Raw genomic sequence first — 20,479 nt, 5'->3', positions numbered from 1 at the left:
GCTCCTCCATAAACACCACGCTCCTCCATAAACGCCACGCTCCTCCATAAACGCCACGCTCCTCCATAAACGCCACGCTCCTCCATAAACGCCACGCTCCTCCATAAACACCACGCTCCTCCATAAACACCACGCTCCTCCATAAACACCACGCTCCTCTCTAAACGCCACGCTCCCGCTTAAACGCCACGCTCCCGCTTAAACGCCACGCTCCTCTGTAAACCGCACGCTCCTCCGTAAACCGCAAGCTCCTCCTTAAACACCACGCTCCTCCTTAAATCGCAAGCTCCTCCTTAAACACCATGCTCCTCCTTAAACACCATGCTCCTCCTTAAACCGCAAGCTCCTCCTTAAATCGCAAGCTCCTCCTTAAATCGCAAGCTCCTCCATAAACACCACGCTCCTCCTTAAACACCACACTCCTTTATAAACACCACACTCCTCCATACAAACCACAATCCTCCAAAACCCCTTCACAATCATGGAAGTTCTGGAACCGGGTTCCAGAAACATGAAATACAAACCTCAGGGACCTTCAGATCAGGAAAACACTGAAAGCAGTAGTTAGATGTGGTCTCCTACCTGCTTGATCCTGGGTCTTCCAGGTGAGAACTTCCTCTTGGAGATGGCAGGCTTGCCCATGCCTATTTTAGGCATGAGCGGTATGACGGTGGATGAAGGCACGTTGCTGCTCGGTTCTCCGGAAGGCTGTGGGTTGATCATGGAGCAGTGAAAACTCTCCGGCTGCCTGACCACCGGTGGCTTCAGCGACGTTTTCTCTTCCACCAGCGAGCTCAGCTTGGCCAAGCTTCTCTCACCGTCCATACCGAAGTCCATCACCTCAGAAAGCCCTTCGAAAGGACTCCGACGATCCTCCATTGAGAACTCTTTCGAAGATCTTCCACAGTTCTCCACCACTTCCTTCACTGGAAGGTTTTCAACCTCAGGTTGGACTCTGTCAGGAGCTCCGCAACATTCCTCAACTAAGAGACCTTCAGAAGACCTTTTACAATCCTCACTGGTCCTCTCACACTGCTCCACCAGGAGGTCCTTGGAAGGTCCTTGTTCCTTCTGCGTAGGATTGATTTCAAAAGACACATGGTGTTCCTGCACAGCGGAATCTTCAGCGACGATTTCTGATGCAGGGGTTTCCGTAGATCTTTCACTGTCCTTCTCCGTGAGGCTCTCAGGAACCTCATTTTGCTCCTCCTCCTTGGACGTTTTATCTTCGAGAAGGCCCACGTCCTTCTCTAGCTTTGGCACGAAACTTGCTTTCTTCTCGGCGGACCGTTCTGAAAATGATACTTCCATAGGTTCCTCATTAGAAGCTTCAGAGTCGAGGTCTTTGGTGGATTCGAATTTCTGCTCCTCCAGGCTGGATTTGAGCTCCTCCTCTTGGAGACATGATGTTTCTGGAGGTCCAGACGGTGAATGGATTTCTGGGTGATGAGGCAACTCTGCTTTAATGGGCTGAGTGAGAGACTGGACGGAGTTCGGCTCAGGGGACGGATCTGGCTCCTGCTGAGGAGCTTCTGGACTACCAGCTGGCTTCGTGTCCTGAGAAGGTTCTGTGGCGAGACACGATAAACACCATGAGTTACACTTTCCCGTAGTCCAGCCATAAAACTTTCAGACTTTCTGCCAAACACGACTGGCAAGGCGCGCGGAAACATCGCTAAGCAACAAGAAGAAGAAGAACGTGAACATGAAGGCAGTACCTGGAACCTTTTCACACGTGTGTCCTTCTGCTAAAGCTTCACTGGCCGCATGTTGGGGATTTTCATACCTCGTATCTGCACACGCTTCTGAAAAAGGAGGAACGTTCACCGTTAGTTCAAGCGCAGTTACGTAACGGAGTGGAAATAACGACAGCGCCGGAAAACGGAAAATAAAAAGTGTACGAGTCTGTAAAAATGTAAAAGCCTAGGGAGAAGTGTAGCTCACACACGCTCCTGAAGGAGTTCCAACCAATCCCATTCACTCCTGAAGGAACTTAAACCAATCCCATTTACTCCTGAAGGAACTTGAACCAATCCCATTCACTCCTGAAGGAACTTAAACCAATCCCATTTACTCCTGAAGGAACTTGAACCAATCCTATTCACTCCTGAAGGAACTTGAACCATCCCATTCACTCCTGAAGGAACTTGAACCATCCCATTCACTCCTGAAGGAACTTGAACCATCCCATTCACTCCTGAAGGAACTTAAACCAATCCCATTTACTCCGGAAGGAACTTGAACCATCCCATGCACTCCTGAAGGAACTTGAACCAATCCTATTCACTCCTGAAGGAACTTGAACCAATCCCATTCACTCCTAGAGGAACTTAAACCAATCCCATTTACTCCTGAAGGAACTTAAACCAATCCCATTCACTCCTGAAGGAATTTGAACCAATCCTATTCACTCCTGAAGGAACTTGAACCATCCCATTCACTCCTGAAGGAATTTGAACCAATCCTATTCACTCCTGAAGGAACTTGAACCATCCCATTCACTCCTGAAGGAACTTGAACCAATCCCATTTACTCCTGAAGGAACTTAAACCAATCCCATTCACTCCTGAAGGAACTTGAACCAATCCCATTCACTCCTAGAGGAACTTGAACCAATCCCATTCACTCCTGAAGGAATTTAAACCAATCCAATTTACTCCTGAAGGAACTTGAACCAATCCTATTCACTCCTAGAGGAACTTGAACCAATCCCATTCACTCCTGAAGGAATTTAAACCAATCCCATTTACTCCTGAAGGAACTTGAACCAATCCCAAACACTACTGAAGAAGTGCTAACTAATTGGTTGCAGTTCCTTCAGGAGTGTGATTTCCACCTAATCCCGTACACTCCTGAAGGAGTTTTATCCAATCCCAGCACGATGTTATAATCCCAGTGTGGATGATTGTTAGCCTAGCTTTGTTTCCTCTGTTATCCTGTAGAGGCGCTGTGTAAAGCTCAGCAGGATCAGACCCGGATCTTACCGGACTCCTTGTGCTCCATCTCGTCCTCCACCTGGCTCTGCGGCTCAGTCCCGGTCCGGCTCGGTTCTGTTCCCTGTGCTGGTTCGCACTGCATGTCTGATTGTGCAGGTCGCGTATCGACGTCGACGCCCGAGTGCGTTTCGCGCACGTCCGTCTCGGCAGGCGTGGAAACTTTACACACCGAACACGTGTAATCTTCTCCGGCCTGGAGCTCCACGTGACCCTCCAGCTGCCGCTCGCACTCCACGTGAAAATACCTGCAGTAACAAAAAAAACACGGGAATGACGCTAACGCGATCGCGACACGTCACTGGGGTTTACGCGGCGTTCGGGTCAGGGTTTGTACCGTTTGCACTGATGGCAGGTCAGAAGGTCTTTATGGAGCTCGGTGTCCAGGTTTCCAGCACACAGGGAGCAGAGGTGGGACGAGTCGTGCTGCCTGGAGCAGCTCTCGCATAGCAGACTGTTGCTGCGAGTGCCACACTGCACACACACCCTGCAGTTCTGTAACACACACACACACTCAACTTCCCATCACTGAAGTCACACAACTCCATACGTCTCCGTATAAGAGCCATACACTCCATGCGTTACCTGACACCGCCACCTGCTGGTGGGAAGCGACTCCATGACGGGCTGCAGGCAGAAGGTGTGATAGCCTTTATCACACACATCACACACCAGCATCTTCGAGTCCTCGCCTGGGTTCCTGACAACCATCAAACCCATAACAACCCTCAGCACATGGTCTATCGCTTAATACCCAAAAGAAGCCCCGCCCCTTCCTCACACGTTTACACTCACTTGCACGTCTGGCACACTTTACACTCCGGGCACTGCCATCCTGCTTGCTTCAGAGGGGTCACGCTGACGTCCAGACACATGCCGTGGTAGTGAACACCACAGCTGGTGCAGAACAGCTGGTCCATCAAATCACCAGGACTATCGCACAGCACGCACTTCACCTCCTCCGTCGCTACACACACACACACACACACACACACACACACACACGGTACAACTCATCAGTTCATGTATTACATTTCTGGTATTATTAAATCTTCTTTATTACCGTTTAATAACTTTATTATAATATTTCAGATTTGATTAGATTATATACTGTAATCAATTAAAATATTCCCTCGTGATTATTCGAAACTTAATCGCACATTTGTATCTGTTGTTTTATCCATGTGTTTGTGAAGAGAGATGACAGAGACAGCAGAGAGCGCCCCCTGTCTGTTTCCTTTATTTTACAAAAGCACTGTGTTGTTTTGTTATTATGAGTGTATACAAATAAAAGTAGACCCTTTACAGATTCGAATGATTCATTGCTCTTATCAATACGATAAAAAAAAAAAACAGTAATTTATGTTTGTTTCGTTGTTAAGAGGAAGAAGCGTTTGTCGACCCCCAGAGGGTTTATTGTGCGCATCATGTCGGATTTTATTGCTGATTTGAGACTTTGCGAAAACTAATGTTTTCTGATCCAAAATCATTTTTCGGTGGAGTTTATTTATTTTAAAATAACTGAGTAAAGAAAATAAATTAATTTTGCCTTTTTGATATGTATTTTTTTATGATTTTAATAAAAATGGTCTAACAGAAATGAGTGCTGCATTAATCACGCGTTAACATTTGTGTCGTTCATTTTCACAGCCCTAATAGACACACATTTATATAATATTTTGTAAAGAAGGAGAAATGGAGAAGTGGTTCTGGTCTCACATTTACTGACAGCGAGCTCCACGTGCTTCGTGCACAGGACCGAGCGCTTCCTGAAGTCCTGGAAGGTTCCGGCTCCTCCCGCACACGGATAATGGTACGAGCGGTCGCACCCCTGCTCACAGCACTTAATGGATGCTCCAAGGCGCTTACAATATGCACAATGCTGCAGGGAGGGGGGGGACGGGGGACGGAGAGAGGGAGAAAGAGAGAGGAAGAAAGGTGAAGATAGACAGCATGAGAGAGAGAGAGAGAGAGAGAGAGAGAGGGAGAGAGAGAGGGAGGGGTATACATTAGTGTACAGTGTATTATTCACGTAACACTCGTTTTCTTCTCCATTGTCACTCTAACGTTTCTCTGTCCCTCATCTCACCACATCCCTAACGTGACCCACGTGTTTACCCTCAGGGCCGGGTGAAAGTGGGCGAGTGTGTCTTCCCCTCACACAGCCACACACACACACACACACACACACACACACACACACACACACACACACACACACACACACACACACACACACACACACACTGAGTATCAAACGCTTCCTCAAAACACCTACATTATTTCCCTCCTGTTCCCTTTTCAGCCGGAACGACCCTAGTTCAACTTCATCTCACACACACACACACACACACACACACACGGTGACCTTTTCTGAGCCAGCCGTGACCTTCAGCCCCCCCCCACCCCCCCTCCTGTGCTCATCTTAAATGTCAGCGTGTGACGTAGAAGGCAGTTATTTATGGATTATGAATATTTATAACTTGTTTTTTAAAAGGAGACGGTAAAGCAAAAAGCTTTCTGGTGTGTGTGTGTGTGTGTGTGTGTGTGTGTGTGTGTGTGTGTGTGAGATAATGAGCAAGTCCTCGTCCCCTCCTACCTCTGTGCTCCCTGAGAGGATGGCTCTGTCCACGTAGAGCAGTGATTGGTCCTCCGCCTGGCACACGCCCTCTGACCACAGAGCACACCGCTGATGGGCCCAGCACTGACCTACACACACACACACACACACACACCGTCACGTGAACACCTCCGATCAGCACGTCACCAGGTCTGAGTGTGTAAAGGAGAGAGTGCAGGTGGGTGGTCACCTGACTCGGTGAAGAGAGACTGGACATCTACGTCCTCCGGTAAACCGACGCGATGAAGCTCATCCCAAAACCTGCGTCCCGCTTCGTCCGCTCCGCCGCTAACAAACAAACGAGTCAGCAGTTAACGTGTTATCTTAGCCACGCCTCCTTTCTCTCTTAGGCTGACTGGAGGTGTATAGGCCACACCCACTTTTATCAGACTTCTGATCGGTAGCAGAGAAGCCACACATACTTCAGTAAGACTTTCACACCTCCTTCACTAGGAATGACAGAGGCCACGCCCACTGCATTGTGATTTGCCTACTTCACTGGGACTGATACAGAGGCCACACCTCTTTCATTATCACTATTACAGAGGTCACACCTACTTCACTGTGATTATTACAGAAGCCACACCTCCTTCACTGTAATTGTTAGAGACCACACCCACTTCATTAGGACTATTACAGAGGTCACACCTCCTTCACTGTAATTGTTAGAGACCACACCTACTTCATTAGGACTATTACAGAGGTCACACCTCCTTCACTGTAATTGTTAGAGGCCACACCTACTTTACTGTTGAAGCACACACAGGCCACACCGCCTTCACAAGTCTATGCCTACCTCTGTCAAATTAAAGCTTCTTCGACTACAATCAACAAAAGACACGCCCTCATTATGACTGAAGGCACAACCCTGACCACACCCACTTCTCTTTGGTCACCTGCTTCTGTGAGACTGGTGTATACAGAGGCATACGTCCTCAGGCCATGCCCCCTTTACACCCCCAGAAGCGTGAGAACTCGTAGAAGAGAAAGTGAGAAGTGTTGGGTTGGTGTTATGGACCGTTTACTTCCTGGTGAAGTGAAACCAGGCGAGCTGAAGAGTGCAGATGAGCCGTGACTCACTAGGAGACGAGTCTGATGCCTCCGGTGACGAGCGATGAGAATAGAAAGCACCATATTAACAACGCCACCAGGGGCAAAGCAGAGAGAGAGAGAGAGAGAGAGAGAGAGAGAGAGGAAACCAGCAGCTAAATGTCAGCCGCTCGAGCAGAGACGTGGCCTTTCCCATGGGTGTTTATAGGCAGCGTGGTGGATCTGCAGAAACTCCTCCATCGTGAGCGTGTGAGAATGACAGAGCGTGAGAGGAGGCAGGTGTTAATTCACACTTGACATTCAGCAGCTGGAGGCTTTGACTCACAGGCGTGTTCGCTTCACCGATATTTAGCATAAAGTCACGGACGGATACGGCAGCGATACGGAAATGACTCAACGCCGACAGAAAGACGAAAACGACGTGTCTCATCGCATCTCGTCCGAATCTCTCTGATTCACGCCGCCGTGTCTCAAGGAACATCGATGGAAATGTCAGAGTTCGTATATTCAAATGAGCTCAACAGTGGGTGGGAATAAAGCAGAATACAATGTGGGCATGGCTTTTATCCGTTGTCTTAGAAGCCATACATGAGGGCGTGTCCTTAAGTCCATACTTTAGTAAGAAAATGGGCGTGTCTTACAGGCCATTGGTGAAAATCTGATCAGCTGTGGGCTGATTGGATAAAGAGGGTTAGAAGCAGATAAAGCAGGACAAAACTAAATGTCAGAACCAAATTATGTTCTGACCAGGATACAAGAGGATCAGAAGCAGGAAAAAGCAGATTAGAACAAGATAGAGCAGGTCAGAACTGAATGAAGAGGGTCAGAACCAGAAAAAGCAGGTCAAAACTGATTGTCAGAACCCGAATAAAGCAGGTCTGACCAGGATAAAGTGGGTCAGAACTGGATAAAGCGAGTCAGAACCAGAAAAAAAAGGTCTAAAACATATAAAGGAGGTAAGAACCAGATAAAGCAAGTCAGAAACAGGAAGCGTGGGTCAGAACTGAATAAAGCCGATCAGAACTAGGATAAAGCAGGTTAGCACAAGATAAAGCAGGTCAGAACTGTATAAAGCGGGTCAGAACCAAAAAAAAGCAGATCAAAACTTTATGCCAGAACCAAATAAAGAAGGTCTGACCAGGATATAATGGATCAGAACCGAATACTGCAAGTCAGAACCAGACGATTTGGGTCAGAACCAGATAAAGTAGAGTTGAACAAGAACAGGCTGGTCAGAACCCGAATAAAGCAGGTCTGACCAGGATAAAGCGGGTCAGTCCCGGATAAAACAAGCCAAACCCAGATATACCAGGTCAGAACCATATATTGTGAGCCAGAAACAAATAAAGAAGATCAGAACGGGACGATCAGGATCAGAAGCAGATATTTCGGGTCAGAACCAGTTTATTGCAGTGAACGTTCAGTTTATTCTGTTAGCTGCAACTGTAGCAGCGCTAACAAAGTGGAAGACGTCCCTCGAGTCACTGCGCACTCGTCTGCACTTTTCATCCTATTGTTTTCCTCCCTTCTCCTCCTCCTCCTCTCTCCCAAACAAACTCTGTGTGTGTGTGTGTGTGTGAGAGAGGCAGAGCAGCACTGGCTCTCGGCCAGCTTCACACCCGTGCTGCATTACATCATCGGGGCTCCTGATTGGTTCTGAGGTGTCGAAACAAATTAAGCAGCCTTCCAGCAAGGGCCCTTTGTAGGGATGAGCGCACGCTGAGGCTCACATCCTGTTCTGCAGGACTCACCAGTGCATGATGGGTAATCGCACGGTAACGCGGTGCACGATAGCAAAGGGAACGTAGCGTAGCGTAGCGTAGCTCCAGACGCTCGTTATTGTTCCACGTCTGAACCACTGATTTTTAAACAAGTCACAGGTTTAAGAAAAACATTTCAGCCCTGAAGATAAAACACACACTCAGTAGTCAGATGTACCTCTCCAGACCCCTGGGCCTCCCTGATTGGCTGTTGTCATGGTTACGGTGGAGCAGAGGGTCGCATCCCAGCGTGGCCTTGAAGAGCTTCAGTTCGCCCTGACCGAGCAGACTTCGCTCTCCACAGTAGCAAAAGGCACAGAGCCGCTCGCTGGAGGACCAAAACACACACACACACACACACACACACACACACACACACACACACACACACACACAATGATCATTTACATCTCAAGAAATATACACACATAAAAGAGAAGGAAACCAGACAGAGAAAAATGTTGAAAAGAAAAATGAAGAGGTAGAGAAGAACATTGATAAGGAGAAAAAGATAGAGAAGGAGAGAGGAATGAAGAGGTGGAGAAGGAGAAAGGGATAAAGAGGTGGAGAAGGAGAAAGGGATAAAGAGGTGGAGAAGGAGATAGGGATGAAGAGGTGGAGAAGTAGAGAGGGATGAGGAGGTGAAGAAGGAAAGAGGAATGAGGAGGTGGAGAAGGAGAGAGGGATGTGGAGGTGAAGAAGGAGAAGGAGAAGGAGAGAGGGGTGAGGAGGGATGAGGAGGTGGAGAAGGAGAGAGGGATGAGGAGGTGGAGAAGGAGAGAGGGATGAGGAGGTGGAGAAGGAGAGCGGGAGGAAGATGTGGAGAAGGAGAGAGGGATGAGGAGGTGGAGAAGTAGAGAGGGATGAGGAGGTGGAGAAGGAGAGAGGGATGAGGAGGTGGAGAAGGAGAGAGGGATGAGGAGGTGGAGAAGGAGAGAGGGGTGAGGAGGGATGAGGAGGTGGAGAAGGAGAGAGGGGTGAGGAGGGATGAGGAGGTGGAGAAGGAGAGGGGGATGAGGAGGTGGAGAAGGAGAGAGGGATGGGGAAGTGGAGAAGGAGAGAGGGAAAAGGAAGTGGAGAAGGAGAGAGGGAAAAGGAAGTGGAGAAGGAGAGAGGGATGGGGAGGTGGAGAAGGAGAGAGGGATGGGGAGGTGGAGAAGGAGAGAGGGAGGAGGAGGTGGAGAAGGAGAGAGGGGTTAGGAGGGATGGGGAGGTGGAGAAGGAGAGAGGGATGGGGAGGTGGAGAAGGAGAGAGGGAGGAGGAGGTGGAGAAGGAGAGAGGGGTTAGGAGGGATGGGGAGGTGGAGAAGGAGAGAGGGAGGAGGAGGTGGAGAAGGAGAGAGGGATGGGGAGGTGGAGAAGGAGAGAGGGAGGAGGAGGTGGAGAAGGAGAGAGGGAGGGGGAGGTGGAGAAGGAGAGAGGGAGGAGGAGGTGGAGAAGGAGAGAGGGATAAGGAGGTGGAGAAGGAGAGGGGGATGAGGAGGTGGAGAAGGAGAGAGGGATGGGGAAGTGGAGAAGGAGAGAGGGATGGGGAGGTGAAGAAGGAGAGAGGGAAAAGGAAGTGGAGAAGGAGAGAGGGATGGGGAGGTGGAGAAGGAGAGAGGGATGGGGAGGTGGAGAAGGAGAGAGGGAGGAGGAGGGATGGGGAGGTGGAGAAGGAGAGAGGGATGGGGAGGTGGAGAAGGAGAGAGGGAGGAGGAGGTGGAGAAGGAGAGAGGGGTTAGGAGGGATGGGGAGGTGGAGAAGGAGAGAGGGAGGAGGAGGTGGAGAAGGAGAGAGGGATGGGGAGGTGGAGAAGGAGAGAGGGATGGGGAGGTGGAGAAGGAGAGAGGGATGGGGAGGTGGAGAAGGAGAGAGGGAGGAGGAGGTATAGTAAGAAGGCTGTTAATGAGGTCCACAGATAAACAACCTTTTATAGACGGAGCAGAACATCTGAGATCAATAACTCCCTGATACACAACACTAGGAGGAGTGTGTGTGTGTGTGTGTGCCACACACACATCCAAATACACACACACACACACGTTCAAATACACACACACACACACGTTCAAATACACACACACATGCACAATCATCCATACACACACATCCAAACACACCCACACCCACACACGTCCAAATACACACACATGCACAATCATCCATACACACACACAAACACGTCCAAACACACACACACGTCCAAATAGACACACATGTCCAAATACACACACATGCACAATCATCCATACACACACACACACACACACACACACACACACACCCCTCCTACGATAGGAAGTGACTCAGCTGTGCGTGTGTGTGTGTGTGTGTGTGTGTGTGTGTGTGTGTTTGTCTGACCTGCTTTTAGCTCCTCCACAGGCTGCTGATGTTCCCGCCTCCTCTGTCTCAGGGTTCGGAGAAACAAGCGGCGCAGGACCAACGTCCTCCTCTCCGTCTCCGGGAAGAGACACCGTGGTCACGTCCTCCACGTCCTCCTGCTGCACTCCTCTACCGTCTGAGTGAGAGAGGGAGAGACGGACGGAGAAATGGAGAGAGAGCAGAGGAATAAAGCACCCGTTTAAGAGATCTAGATCCTTTACCTCGTGAGGACATGGGACTCACCGAGCTCCTGTGTTCCTCCAGTGTCCATACCATCAGCGCTGTCTTCATCCTCCAACACGGCCTTCCCTCTGCCTCGACTCCTGACCCCCCCACACACACACACACACACACACACACACACACGATTGGACAATTTAACTCCTCAAACCTGCTAATTGTAAGTTATCATCACCTTTGGATACACACACACGCACACGCACACACACACACACACACGCACGCACAGACCTTTTCACACACACACACACACACACACACACACACACACACACACACACACACACACACACACACACACACATGAAGGTGATGAGAGATGTGGCAGCAGAACGTAAAGAAGAGGAAGAAGAAGGGAGAAAGAAAGAGAGTGGGACAGATGGAAAGATAAGGACAGGAATAGATGAATAGAAAGACAGATGGAGAGAAAGAAAAATGGATAGATGGAAAGAGAGACGAAGGAGAAAGGGAGATGAATGGAGGGATGGAGTGATAGAGAATGGAGAAACAGAGGGGGATAGAGAAAGGAGGGATGAATGGATGGAGAGATAAGCAGATGGAGGAAGAGAGATGAACAGCTGTAGAATAGAGAGATGCAGAATGGACAGATTGGGTGATGGAGAATGAAAAAGATAAAGAGAAGTGACTGAAAAGGAGAATAAAGAGAGAAATGGACAGAGATAGATAAATGGAAGAATTGGGTGATGGAGAATGGAGAGTGAGAGTGAATGAAGGGGTGGAGAGATGAAAAGAAATATGGAGAGGATTTAAATAAATGGAGCGACAGAAGGAAATAGGAAAAACGGGATATAATAAAGACATGAACAGATGGATAGATAGAGAAAGAAAGAAAAAAGTCTGGATGGAGATAGAAAGAAAGATGGAGACAAATAAATGAAGAGGTAAAAAATAAAAGGAGAGAGATAGAGAGTGGAGGAATGAACAGCGAAGAAAGAAAGAGAAAGATAGAGAGGTAGAGAGGTAGAGAGGTGAGGATGATGAGATGAACAGGGGGAGATTGGAGAAATGGATAGTAGGAGAAAAAATGGAATGGAGAGATGTAGAAGAGAGAGGGAGAGAGAAAGAGAGATTACGTAAATAAAGAAATAAAAAGAGAGAGAGAGGGCAGAAAGATCAACAGCGGAGCGAGGGAGAGAGAAGGAGATAGATGAAAAGAGAGATGAAGAAAATTTAGATAGATAGATAGATAGATAGATAGATAGATAGATAGATAGATAGATAGATAGATAGATAGATAGATAGATAGATAGATAGATAGGGGTGAGAGAGAAGTAGACAGACAGACAGACAGACAGACAGACAGACAGACAGAAAGACAGATAGCTAGATAAAGAAAAGAAAGAGGGGGAGGACAGAGAAATGAACAGATGGAGAATGGAGAACTGGATAGATGGAGAAATGATAGAATGGGAAGATGGAGTAAGAAAGGGGGGAAAGGGAGGGGTGGAGAGGTGAACAGTTGAGAGAGGGAGAGAGATGAATAGAGAGATGAAGAAAAGAGAGGGGGGGATGGAAAGATGAACAGTAGAAAGAAAAGAGAGACAGAGAGAGAGACAGTGAGACAATAGAAATAAATGGCGTATAAATCAAACGTTTAATTATAATTTACTGATGAGACATGAGAACGTTGAGGGGGCGGGGTTTATGATTTTACAAGTCACAAGCGCTTCCTCTGGATTGGACACTGCGGTGACGAGCTCGACCAATCACATACCCCGGATAGCTTCATCTAGCTTCGATCGCGAGACTCAACGTTCACGCTTCGCTCTAAACCGTGTATAAATCGTCCGTGTGAAAGTCTGATGTGACGTCACGTTGCTGCGCGTTTCTCAGCCACGTTACAATATTCAGACTTAAACCTCAAACTGTTCCTTCACTCTGGAGGCTTTCGCAGAAAAGCTACTTTCTCCTGACACGTGAGTGTGCACTCACTCGCCCTCGCATTGCCACCCAACCCCCAAACGCCTATAACTTATCCCCATCAACACTGTGTGGAGAGAGAGAGAGAGAGAGAGAGAGAGAGAGAGAGAGAGAGAGAGAGAGAGAGAGAGAGAAAGAGAGAGAGAGAGAGGGAGGACAAAGTAGTTCCGGTTTTACACGTGGAGGAGAAAACCTGGAGCAGAATCCCACACGGACCGGAGTGAAAAAATCGAATACGCCTGCGAGGACGAGCTTTTACCCCGGTCCTGCGTTCTGATTGGTTGGAAAGGGCGATTTGTTCTCCACATGCAGGCGTATTTCCGCGCGTTAGTTTCTATGGCAACAACGAGGCGACGTTTTTTCTCGCGAGGGGTAAGCAGGCATTTCCTTATGGAAGGAATCTCCAGTGTCGAGGGGGAAAAACTGTAACAAATGTAATATGGAACGTCACCATCGGACGCTACGGATGTTTACGTGGCGCATGCTAGGAATTTGGCTAATTCACAAAACGAATAAACGCACAGCTTAAAAAAATAAAATGCCATTTCTCAACGACGTCAATTTAGTCTCAGAGTCAGCTGAGCTAGCGATTTATCGGCATGTCCACGTGAAATCGTTTTGTGTCGTTTAAATAAATAATAAATAAATAAACCATATGACTGTGTCGCTAAACAGAAGAAAATATCGTATCGTGATACTTTGCGTTTTTCATTTCAGGAAAGAAAAAGTAAAAACAGCAGCGTACGATATCTCAGGAAAGTGTATCGCGGAATCATGTATCGTGATACTGACGTTATACCGATACATCGCTCAGCCCTACAGTGCAGCCAAATCATAAAGAGAACATTTCATGGGAAATCTGAAGTAAATAAAATGTGACAAAATCTATTTTGTAAACTTTACAAAAGTAATAATTAAATTAATTATTACTAGCCCCGCCCCTTCCGTCTTCCAGTCACGGGAACCAGGTGAACTACGGTGCGGAAATAAAGGAGCCACTCACTTCCTCCTCTGCCTGGGCGTGGATACGACATCCTTCCGGGGCCGGCCTCGGGGCCGCCTGTCGTTGTGAGCGGGGCTTCCTGTGGGCGTGGCCACAGATCCACCCGCAGGTGGCGAGGGTCCTTTATCAGAGGAATCAAGAACCTTCTCCTCTGATGACATTCTGACGAGAGGAAAAGAGAAAAGAACGAGGTTGAAGCGTGCCGTTATTTCTTTCACGTGTTCGTATAAAACGTTTGTTCTGTTTCCTGTTACGCTTCTTCCCCCAGAGTCACGCGGAAACCTAAACGTGGAAATCAGGACTTGTGTTCATCACTAAAGAAATTAGAATGAATCGAATGGGAGCAGGATCTCGATCGGATGCTTTCAGGGGTCAGTGTGTTCTTACCGGACCGTAAACGTTTGTCCAATGCAATACGCTGCACACATCAAAGCACTTTCTGTTGTTGTTGTTATTATTTCTTGAACATGCCCACGTTAGACGCAATCTTTCATTTGCCGTGATCCAAAAATGGAAGTGATGAAGATCTTGAATGAACAAAGCGCATGGGAAAGAAACGGTTCCTGTCAGGATTCACCTTAAACTGCTCACATTTGGCTACAAATCAATCCGCCCACAGTCTCGGTTCATGACGGATTTTTGTAGCGAAATGAACAAACTGTCAGTGAGGACGTTTAAATCCTGAATCGAATCGATTCCAGTGTGAACACAGAGTGGACTCTACACACTTGTCGACAGCAGAGGAGTCCAAGCTTTCTCACAAAAAACCGGTGTGGGTGCAGGTTTTCATTCCAATCAAAAGCCCACAAATTAGTTGAAATCAAATGATTTTGATTTACACTGACCATCAGGTGTTTGGTTTAAATGAAAACCTGCAACCACACGGGCTTTTTCGTGGAGAAAATTAGACACCCCTGATCTACACGTTTATCTACACCATGCCGGTGCCTCAAGATCAACCTGAGACCAGGTTCACGAGACACTACAAACCTTTCAAACATCATCATGTGACTTTAGACAGGAGAGACCAGAGCTCGAGAGCGCAGGGAGAAGACTGTGATCATCACCACTATTATCCACGTCACATCCTGAACATCCCGTGTGGACGACGATGCGACAAAAAAGATCATATCGCGATTCTCCTACACCGGATTGGTATCGCAATATTTACAGGCTGATGTCATTTCCTAGAAGTTCAACCCTGCTTGATGATGAACTTGTTCCAGCAGGACACTGCCCCAGTGCACAAAGACCTCTGCGTTCCATGGGCTGTAACTGTGTGTGGAAGATCTCCAGGTCTCCTCACCTTCTCACCTACATCACTACCTGAATGTCTGAATGAATCTCCACAGAATCCACTGGAACGTCTTCCCAGAAGAGTGGAGCGCATTAGAACAGCGAACAGAGATGTGGACTGGGATGTTTAGGAAGCACAATCTTGTGCTTAAGCATCCATAAAATGTTCTAGTGAATCTAAAAAACCTGAACGTATAAATTTTTTAAGGTAATAAAAACACAATACACGACGACACGTAATAAAGCGTGTATGACATCATTTATACGACATGTTCTACATCTTCAACGTTGACGTTTATGGTCAATCATTCTGTAAAATGTCATGTAAAAAATGCTCTAATCCCAAATATATTTACTGCTTCAGTATCGCGATACAATGTTTTCCTGCAACATCGCTGCACCATTAGAACAACAACCGATATTACAGGCAGCGTGCAGGACGCTGAGCAGAAGCGTGTGATGAAACGGTTTTCAGACAACATCAGGACAATTCCTCACCCTTGAGCCTCCTGAAGTTCTCGAGTGGAACGAGGAGATGCTAGTTTATAATGTCTTATGCTAATCCAGTGAATATGACTGAGAGGGAAAAGAAACTCCTTTGTTGCTCATCACGATTGAAAATGAAAAAGAACAACATGGCCGACCCCGAACTCTCGTCTGAGCGTTTATCAGCAAAACCACTACCATGTCCATTTCAGGTTTTTGTCCCGAAATGAGGAACTTGTGCACTTCAACAAACCACAAAGTCTCTGTGATTCATCTGTTCAAGTCCCAAGGAACATCAGGAGCTTTTCATCTTCCACTTGTACAAAACTCTGCCCAAGACTCTGCATCTTCCAGGCTTCCTACACCATTGTTCCTACACCCGATTGAAAAAGGAACGTCCTCTGGTTATTCACCAGATCTGGACAAAACTTTCCACCAATTTTGCACCAATTTGAAGGTAGAGAAGAAAAGACTGGAGGACTTGAAAAACTCTGGACGAAGTCTGGAAGGCTAACGCTAGTTTCAGATCGTGTGTATGTTTATATTATTTTATGTGAGTAATGTTTAAGTGTAGAAAAGGACAGAAGGTTCCCTTTTGGAAAGTCACTTAGTGTCACTCAGAAGATCGAGCTACGAACTGAAGGCCTTTTGTCTAAGCTTCGAACACAAAGCAGAGTGGTTCCCATGAGGGGGGCATGTCCAGTCTTTGTTCATCCGACTCAGGAACTCGGTTCTTCTGGAAAAGCGTTCGAAACGCAAATAAATAATAATAATAATTAAAAAACGTCCAAACTATCGTCATCGCAGCGTTTTAAACTGAAACACACAACCGCCTGTATGGTTCATGGTGATGGAGTTTTTTTTTTTTTCCCCCTTTTCTGGAGATTAGCCTCTCCTTCTTTCCCTGTTCAGAACTCTCTCTTTTTTTTGTTAAACAAGACCAGAACAAAAGTTCGCAAACCAAGGTGCCTCCTAACAAACTGTGGGATGTTTTGCTAACTGTTAGCTTAGCAATCATCACCACCATCACCATCATCACGACGACACAATCGGACCCACGAGGTCATGACGTCAAAACCCCAGGCGTTAGATTTGACGTGAGTGTGGCTCGGTAGGACTCGGTGTTTGGGCTGGATTGGAACAATGGGGATGAAATGCTGAAAGAGAATGGGAGTGTGTGTGTGTGTGTGTGTGTGTGTGTGTGTGTGTGTGTGTGAAGGGGGGTAAATAACACTGTCCGGTGACGTGTTCGCCCGTGCTAGCTTGAAGACTGAAGGGGAAACGTGATACCTAGCAGCAAAAAAAAAAGAAAAACGTGTTGTGTTATTTTTCTTGGTGTTCACGCGGACGGGAAAACGCTTACCTTTTTTAAATAACACTAGGGACGTGTGTCCTTCATGTCAACACCGGGCAGGGGGGGGGGGCAGGGGGGGTGAGGGACACACTGGACTTTTCCGTTCTTTTTTGGTTCCTAGTGGTGCTTTTTTTGTTTGGGATTTCGAGGAGAATTGAGAAAAAGAAGAAGAAGAAGAAGAAGAAGAAGAAGAAGAAGAAGAAGAAGAAGAAGAAGGTGGAGGTTGAGGAGGAAGAAGAGGAGGAGGAGGAGGAGGAAGGGGGAGGTGAGGGGGGAGGAAGAGGGGGATGAGGGGGGTATGGGGAGGCAGGATAGACCACTATTCCGACATTTATACTCCTGATTGTTTTTGAAGAAAGAAAAATCCAGTTTATATTCCCAAAACACGTCCCAGGAAATATCCGAGTAATTTTTTTTCTAATGAGAAAAAAACAATCCGTCTTGATTTGTTTTTTTTTTTTTACGTCGTTAATCAATTTGTTTGTTTGTATTTTTCTATTTATTGATTAGGATTCTTTCTTTATTCCGCTTTATTCTTCCCCACATCTCAGGATCCTTCGGGTTTTTTTACATCCCTGCGCGTTTCCTCCCAGCGATGCTCTCAGCTCGAATTGATTAATTCTTGTAGTTGTTGTTTATTTCTTTTCCTTTTTTTCTTTATTGTCGGTGAGATAAAATCCCGTGGTGCTGCAGGAAAAACCTCATTCCCATGAAAGAAACCGAAAAACCCGGATCATGACGATCAAAGCGAGCGCGAGACGCCGCGTCCCTTGATTCCGACGTTATTCCGTTTTCAAGCTCGCGACACCGGGGGCAAGCTGGCCATTTCTTTCTCTCTTTTCGTTTTCTTTCTCCTTTTTTCTCTTTCCTTTTTTTTTTTTTTTTTTTTTAGAAAGAAAAAAACACAGACACCGTTTACACACACATCCGTTTTTGTTGGGTTTTTTTTTCTTAAAAGGAAAAAAAAAAAAATCACATTAAATTCCCGTTCGGTTTTTCAGCCTCCGGCGCGTCCGTACCCTCGAAATCAACATCCCCCGGATTGCGATCCGAGCCGGAAACAAACCGCGTCCTTTCTCTGGAAGGGAAAAAAGGAAAAACAAAAAAAAACAAAAGATAAAAAATGAGATCGATTCAGATTTTCGGTATTAAAGTTGTAGCTCGCACTCCAACGGTAGCCATATTTGAGTGCGGCCGCGTCACGCCTCTGTGTTCCCACGCCGATAAGACGCTAAATAGTCCCCCGGTTTGATCAAAGAAGCACTTTTTCTTTCCTGTTTTTCCACCACTCAATCGTTTTATTCGTTGTTTATAGCAGGCGATCGCATTTACGAAAGATTTGACTACACATCAATGAGATGTGTGAGAGAAAAAAACATTTTCGCCAGAAAATAAACTGACCCCGCGGAGGGATATACTGGAACGCTCAGCAGGTGAGGCGACCATTTTTTTTTTCGAGCGGCAGCCTTGAAGACGCGGAGCAGAATCCCGGAGCGGATTGGATTCGCTTTTCCCCTTTGAATGGGGGGCAGTTAAAGGCGCAATATGTGACTTTTATAACAGTGTAATTTCTACATAAAACATGGAACATGGGGGGAGGGGGCAACAAGAACGACAGATTAACGAGACGTTTATAAAGTCACTAAAAACCTTGCTAAAAAACGACCGCTGTTTCGTTTTGCCTCGTCTCACAATGCTGTTGAGTAAAAGTAGAGATTAACTCAATTAAATGTGACTCCAGTAAAAGTTTCCTTAGTTTATGTGAAAAGACTCGAATGTGACCCTCAGCACACTCATTATCATGAGACCAAAATCTTCAAAATGCTAACAATGAAAAGGTGTTTTAAACAGAGCGAGCGCTCGATCCTGATTGGTGACTCGCTGCGTTGCGTGTTAAAACAGTTCAGTTTTTATCCCCGTCAATAAAAAGGAACGCAAATGGATTTGAGTAAAAAGTGAAATATTTGAGTTGGAATGTAGTGAAGTTACAGTAAAATCCCCCCAAATGGAAACATTTTAGTAAATTCCACATATGCAAAAAAGCTACTTGAGTATTTTAAAGAATCACATAATAATCCTTTATACCATAATTTTAAACTAGACATTTTTTTGTGGTCGTTGCGACGCTTATATTACTTACCGCACCTTTAAAAAAAAAAAACGTACAAAAACGCAATGTTCCGTTCGGTTACACCGGCATGACGTCATCACGGCTTCTCTAACCGACCGTTTCATCTGCTCAGAGCTTGAAATGAAAGCCTCGGCTCTGAAGGCCACCACGTTGGAGCACGGACGTATCACGTTCCTCACACTGAGCATGTCTCCTGTATGTCTCACTGAACCCTGAAGTTACACAGCATGACATCATCGTGAACTAATAATACGGATTATTGATCCGACAGATTCCATTATTGTATGTTTCTGCTACCGAGTGGACGTGATGGACATCTAGATGAACAGCTGGAGGGAAAAAAACATCTAAACAACGAAATGAATCAGTTCTCTTTTGTTTTATAATCTCTCTATAACAGCTTTATAAAGCAGGACATAACACTTCTCAGCAAACCGAGACTCATACAGATGAGTATGTGCATCTAATTTTTAACATCCTTTCTACATTTAGTCTCCATTTGATTTATAATGAGCTCCACTCTTCTGGGAAGATGTTTTACTAGATTTTTGTGGAGATTTGTGGAGATCATTTAGCCACAATGGTGTTAGAGTCAGGTAGTGATGTAGGTGAGAAGGTGAGGAGGCCTGGGACTCTATAGCAGGAGATCTTCCACTTTAACCAGTGTAAAGCAGATGTTAATGGAGCTGGCTTTGTGCACAGGGGCATCATCATGCTGGAACAGTTATGGGTCTCCTAGTCCAAGTGAAGGGGAAATTTCATGGGCCAGCATCCAACGACGTCCTACACAATCGTGCGTGTTCAGGTTTGTGGGAACATTTTGGGTAAGAAACACATATGGCTGTGGAGAAGGTCAGTAAAATTCTATAAACAGAGATATGTAGAACATGATAAAAACAACAACATCTCCATCAACAACAAGAGAACCATAGATTTAAGAAGTTCAGATTGTTTGTGTTTGGACACGCCTCTGGCCAGTCGCTTTATTGGCCACTGTAGATCCTGTGGGCGGAGCTTGGGCAGGGAATTATTTAAAGGTCCAAAACTGATCGTTAGGTGAGATGAGTTAAATTATGAGTGAGATGAGTCAAATGATCTGAATCCAGGGTCCAACTGAAATCCCAGGATGAGTTTAACATCATGTACAAGATAAAAATGCTGCTCCTTCTGCGTGTTTACAGCGACACCTAGAGGAAATAAAACAAATGATGTTTTTCATTCAGGTGAAAACACAATAACAG

The 20,479-nt window shown here is 46.4% G+C and overlaps 1 protein-coding gene across 9 annotated transcripts in view; it reads right to left on the bottom strand.

The window, feature by feature from the left end:
- The window catches only part of kmt2cb (lysine (K)-specific methyltransferase 2Cb), a 54,400-nt gene extending 34,346 nt beyond the window's left edge, over positions 1-20,054 (bottom strand). For 6 of the 9 annotated variants that reach the window (XM_083542479.1, XM_083542480.1, XM_083542482.1 and 3 more), the window contains exons 1-14: positions 17,117-20,053; positions 13,972-14,133; positions 11,031-11,110; positions 10,767-10,923; positions 8,602-8,751; positions 5,804-5,901; positions 5,593-5,702; positions 4,713-4,875; positions 3,789-3,960; positions 3,579-3,693; positions 3,331-3,488; positions 2,985-3,241; positions 1,719-1,805; positions 583-1,568 (exon numbers count right to left, since the gene is read on the bottom strand). In XM_083542479.1, the coding sequence (XP_083398605.1) occupies positions 583-1,568; positions 1,719-1,805; positions 2,985-3,241; positions 3,331-3,488; positions 3,579-3,693; positions 3,789-3,960; positions 4,713-4,875; positions 5,593-5,702; positions 5,804-5,901; positions 8,602-8,751; positions 10,767-10,923; positions 11,031-11,110; positions 13,972-14,132 (2,694 nt within the window). In that variant the 5' untranslated portion in view covers position 14,133; positions 17,117-20,053. Of the gene's footprint in view, positions 1-582; positions 1,569-1,718; positions 1,806-2,984; positions 3,242-3,330; positions 3,489-3,578; positions 3,694-3,788; positions 3,961-4,712; positions 4,876-5,592; positions 5,703-5,803; positions 5,902-8,601; positions 8,752-10,766; positions 10,924-11,030; positions 11,111-13,971; positions 14,134-17,116 lie in introns of all 9 variants that reach the window. The other 3 variants (XM_083542478.1, XM_083542484.1, XM_083542486.1) reach the window with 1 other exon arrangement.
- Positions 20,055-20,479: the final 425 nt, after the last annotated feature.

This window comes from Silurus aristotelis (genome assembly GCF_946808225.1).
Source record: "Silurus aristotelis genome assembly, chromosome: 5".
Classification (NCBI taxonomy): domain Eukaryota; kingdom Metazoa; phylum Chordata; class Actinopteri; order Siluriformes; family Siluridae; genus Silurus; species Silurus aristotelis.
Note: the sequence above shows the minus strand (reverse complement) of the source record. Positions and strands in the feature narration are given on the sequence as shown.